Source organism: Buceros rhinoceros, unplaced genomic scaffold (genome assembly GCF_000710305.1).
Source record: "Buceros rhinoceros silvestris isolate BGI_N320 unplaced genomic scaffold, ASM71030v1 scaffold4730, whole genome shotgun sequence".
NCBI classification, from domain to species: domain Eukaryota; kingdom Metazoa; phylum Chordata; class Aves; order Bucerotiformes; family Bucerotidae; genus Buceros; species Buceros rhinoceros.
In genome coordinates, this window is record NW_010387758.1 from 80,535 (window position 1) to 85,128 (window position 4,594).

Genomic DNA, 4,594 nt, shown 5'->3' on the forward strand with positions numbered 1-4,594 from the left:
GAAAGAGTGCCAAGACTCGGTACAGACACTCTGTAGCTCCGAGTCATAGCTCTGATGACTTCCCTGGGTTTTCCATCTTTCTTTCAGCTTAGTGGAGTTGACAGATGAGATTCTCAAGCTGCTGATGGACCTGGTCTTCCGGCTGGTCTGCAACGGGGAGCTGAGCCTCGCCAGAGTGTTACGCAAGAATATCCTTGATAAAGTGGATCAGAAGAAAATGCTGAGCTATGCCAACTCCATCAAACCTCTCGCAGCCCGTGGGGTGGCAGCCAGGTGAGGAAAGATGCATGTCACCATGTCCTGGTCCTTCAAGAGACAGGGCATCACTTTCTTGTGGACACAAGAATTTTCTCAGTCTGAAATATAAGAAAGGAAAGACAAGTCATGTTTTCTTAGCCTTTATACTTCATGCTTGTTTCCTACAGGCCGGGGACCCTGCATGATTTCCACAGTCATGAAATAGCTGAGCAGCTGACCCTCCTGGATGCTGAACTCTTCTATAAAATTGAGGTACAGAGACAAGAATGGGGTAAGGGCGGTGCGAGGGATTTGAACATGTACCCGCTGCAATCTCCGGAATTCCCTCTGGCTCTCCAAGCACCTGTCAGGGTGCAGGAGACAGCTGAACGTGCGTCAGCAAACGGCTGTGACCGCAGACTGCCACTGGGAATCTTGAGGCAGAACTTCCATTCTAATGTGTGGTATTTTCCCAACCCTCTCCTCTTCTTCCTTGGCAGATCCCAGAAGTTTTGCTTTGGGCAAAGGAGCAAAATGAAGAGAAAAGCCCTAACCTGACACAGTTCACAGAGCACTTTAATAACATGTCCTACTGGTAAGGAGCTCAGAGCAAGCCTAGCATGGAACTGGGCTTAACCTCCAGTGCTCTACAAATATTCAAAATATTCCTCACAGAGTTGGGTTCCCTTGGTACAAGTGGGATAACAGGGCACTCATCAAAGACCCCAGAGCACGCAAGAGGGAAAATCAGGAGGGTTGTGGAGGGCACTGTAATCCGGAGGAATTATTGTCAGTACCACTGAGCCCTTCAAACAAACATTCCTCTTGCAAATAAATGCTCTCTGTGAAGGGTTATTGTGGCCATCCTTGAAATTATTCTGTCCTTGTTGTGAATTAGAGTGCTTTGTTGGAGTTGGAGGTATCATGAACTTTTTTGTATTGTTGGCCCATCCTTAACAGTTACCGGTTTTTTAAAAGAAACAAGAAGAAATCTGAGAACTGCTTAAGTGGGTTTATCTTTTATTTTCTGTCTGTTCTTCCAGGGTCCGTTCAATAATTATGCTACAAGAGAAAGCCCAAGACCGGGAGAGGCTGCTCCTGAAATTTATAAAGATTATGAAGGTATCAGCTCGGTTCTTGCTGTGAATCAGACACAGTGGGACCTTCTGGTTCGTACAGCTGTTTGATGCTAGAGAGCTTTTCAGATCTTGAGAGTAATTGGAATGTTCTCCCTCTCACAGCACTTACGAAAGCTGAATAATTTTAATTCCTATCTGGCCATTCTTTCTGCACTGGATTCCGCACCCATCCGAAGGCTGGAGTGGCAGAAACAAACCTCAGAGGTGAGAAGCAGCAAGGGGTGTCATCTTCAGAGGAAAAAGATAACCGTAGTTACGGTGTGAAACAGCTGGGTGAGGATTTAACGGCTCGGCAGTGCCCTGGGGGGGAGGGATGGCAGAGAACTGCTCTCCAGTGGGTATAACACCACAGTGCTGGAAGCCTGCAGCGTGGCTGGGCATTCTGACAGCTGCAGGAGTGCCAGCTCAGTCATGGGTGAGAGCAGCCACCTCCTCCTCCTCCATGCAAAGGAAGGCTTGGTGAGGCTGAAGGCAGTGAGGCTCTGTGTATATGCACTTGGCGTCAGGCCGAGTGAATCAGCTGGGGGTGTTCACAGGATGGCACGAACTCCCTGGGGAGAGGCTACAAAGAACAGGGGTTTGCAGCGGTGGTGTCACCGTGGGCTTTGTGTTCTGCCAGGGCCTGGCTGAGTACTGCACACTGATTGACAGCTCCTCGTCCTTCCGCGCCTACCGAGCGGCTCTGGCTGATGTGGAGCCTCCCTGCATACCTTATCTGTGAGTTGGTGGTTTCTTTCCTCTGCTGTTACCTCTGCACATTCAGATGGTTCCATCAGGGATTTCTCAGCAGGTTCTGCTCGGCTCAGCACTTGTCTTTTGCCCTACATCTGGAATAGGCCAGCAATGTGCCACATCAACCCGCGTGCCCTCTCTGGAGCAATCCGTCCTGTAGCGTAGGAGCAGGGCAGCAGCTGGCTTTGTGTAAAGGAGGCTTGTGCGAATTGGCTGTGGCGAAGGAAAGATCTGGTACCTGGATCTTTAGTTGACGCTTTGTAACAAATTTTCTTTGGGTCTGTGCATGGAAAGACAGATTTTGCTGTGAGGCGCAATGGATCCCACAGCTTCAAGCTGCTGCTTGCCCCTCTGCAACAGCTCTGGTTCTGCCAGCTGCAGGAGCTGGTCAATAAGGAGCCTGCCTTGTCAAACGTGCTGCTTTTCCCTCGTTCTACATGGAAGGTTGAAGCCATTGCTCTTCTCTGTAAGGGCCTTCTGATCTAGATGACAGGTTACACCGCTAAAACTTCTCCTGGGCTTGCTTTCTTCCATGGAAAGAGTTCTGTAGGAAGAGGTTGCAAAAGTACATGACATCTCATCTGGCAGGGGACCACAGCAGGACTGTGCAGAGACTGGCTGAGCAGGGGAGGCAGAGAAAGGAAGGGAGCACAGACCCCCTTGTAGCAAAATCCTCTTGCACAGAACTGGAAGGAAGTTTCAAGCCCTGACAGGCACTTGCCATTGTGACCTCCTTCCAGCCCAGTCCGGCTTTCCACGAAGGGTGAAAGAGCAACCTCAGCGCCCTTGGTGTGACCATGAGTGCCTTGCCTCAGAGGTCCCTCAGCTGTGTGTGGGGGCACCTTGCACCTGAATACCTTCAGATCTGCTGCCAGGGACTTGTTTCCCTCGGGTTTAGAGGTGCAGTGCTGGCGGTGGCAGCAGCGGGAGGCTCTTGGGCTGCGTCTGGCTGCCTGTTGGCTGGCTCTCCTGCTCCTCTGTGACTAACCTCTGTACTTGTTTGCCTGCTCCCTGGCCTGCTGCCCCTTCCTCTCTTTCAGAGGCCTGATTCTGCAGGACCTGACCTTTGTTCATCTGGGAAACCCTGATTACATCGACAGCAAAGTGAACTTTTCCAAGCGCTGGCAGCAGTTTAACATCCTGGACAGCATGAGGTGTTTCCAACAAGTGTAAGTGCAGCAGCGGTGGGGCAGGGCTGGCTTTGAGACACCAGCGGGGGGCTGGTGTGGGGGGTCGTGTGGGGCACGGAAGGCCCATGGAAGGGAGTCTAAGGTCAGAGCATCGTTTTGGAGATGTCAGGCGAACTTGCAAGGACAGGGCTCTGGTCACAGTCTCCTTCCCACTCTAGGTTAGATACTAAAAGCTGTGAAGACATTTTTCCTGTGTTAGCTTTGAGATCCAGAGCAGTGAAGTTTTGCCACTACTCTTTTTCAGACAACAGTTTTTCCTCCAGGTTTTGCTGTTGCTGGTTCGTATCTTCTCTAGGTCATGGAGGGTTTTCTTCCTTGCTGTCTTGCAGCAGAGGCAGCAGATCTAACTCGTGATTTCACTGTGGTAGGGTCTTTTTTTTCCCCCCAGTTCAGCAATGGGTATGAGGTGTTTTCCCCTTTCTGGTGTCACAGCATAGTCACGAGTGTTGAGTTCAGGTACTGCAGACCCCACAGCGCTGGATGTCCCTTAGAGCAGGGCAGGGGGACTCGAAGTTGGGAGCGGTCCCCGGTCCGCGGGTAGCCCCTTGTTTAACTGCCCCCCTACTCTCTGCTTTTCCAGACATTACGACATCAAAAGAAACGATGACATCGTGTCATTCTTCAACGATTTCAGCGACCACCTGGCTGAGGAGGCCTTGTGGGAACTGTCCCTCAAAATCAAACCTCGGAACATTACAAGGCGGAAAACAGACCGAGAAGAGAAAACCTAGGAGGAGGGGCTGTGCGAGCAAGGAGAATTGCTCCGCAGAGGCACCGAGGGCAGCTATGAGACTGGAGTTCAATGTTTGTACCTGTTACTGGATGACGCGCCCTCCCTCCCAGCTGGCAGCGATCCCTGGGTGTGCGAACGACGGGCTGTCGCAGCAGGCGAGAAGTGACCACGCGCGTCAGCCGCGAAGGGCAGAGATCAGCCGGTGCTCACTGCACTCACCCTCCTCCTCCTCCCGTCCCTCTGTGCCATGAATCAGCTTTAAACCCGGGGAGAGAGCTGTGTGGAAGGAGGGCCCCACGCAAGCGCGATACTGGTTTGCTGGCTGATTCCAGCCAGGAATACCCGGGCTTTTGTTTCCATCCACAAAGGAGGGTCAGCAAGAGCTCGGCACCCACAGACTTGTCTCCGGAGCGTGGTGTTCAGCCGGCAGCAGCCGTGGAAGCCGAGGTTTTGAGTCTCCCCTGCAATGCCACCTCGAACCATGTTCATCCCTAGGAGACGAGGCCGGGAGAGTCTCCGCTGCCTGCCAGAGGAGCTCTGCGGTCAGAGAGCTGCTTGTGTTT

The 4,594-nt window shown here is 52.2% G+C and overlaps 1 protein-coding gene across 1 annotated transcript in view; it reads left to right on the plus strand.

Annotated features, from left to right (window-relative positions):
- The window catches only part of RAPGEF1 (Rap guanine nucleotide exchange factor (GEF) 1), an 83,318-nt gene extending 79,167 nt beyond the window's left edge, over positions 1-4,151 (plus strand). The window contains exons 16-23 of the mRNA XM_010132656.1: positions 88-273; positions 426-510; positions 738-832; positions 1,281-1,359; positions 1,479-1,580; positions 1,996-2,093; positions 3,149-3,277; positions 3,879-4,151. Of these exons, the coding sequence (XP_010130958.1) occupies positions 88-273; positions 426-510; positions 738-832; positions 1,281-1,359; positions 1,479-1,580; positions 1,996-2,093; positions 3,149-3,277; positions 3,879-4,029 (925 nt within the window). The 3' untranslated portion in view covers positions 4,030-4,151. The remainder of the gene's footprint in view (positions 1-87; positions 274-425; positions 511-737; positions 833-1,280; positions 1,360-1,478; positions 1,581-1,995; positions 2,094-3,148; positions 3,278-3,878) is intronic.
- Positions 4,152-4,594: the final 443 nt, after the last annotated feature.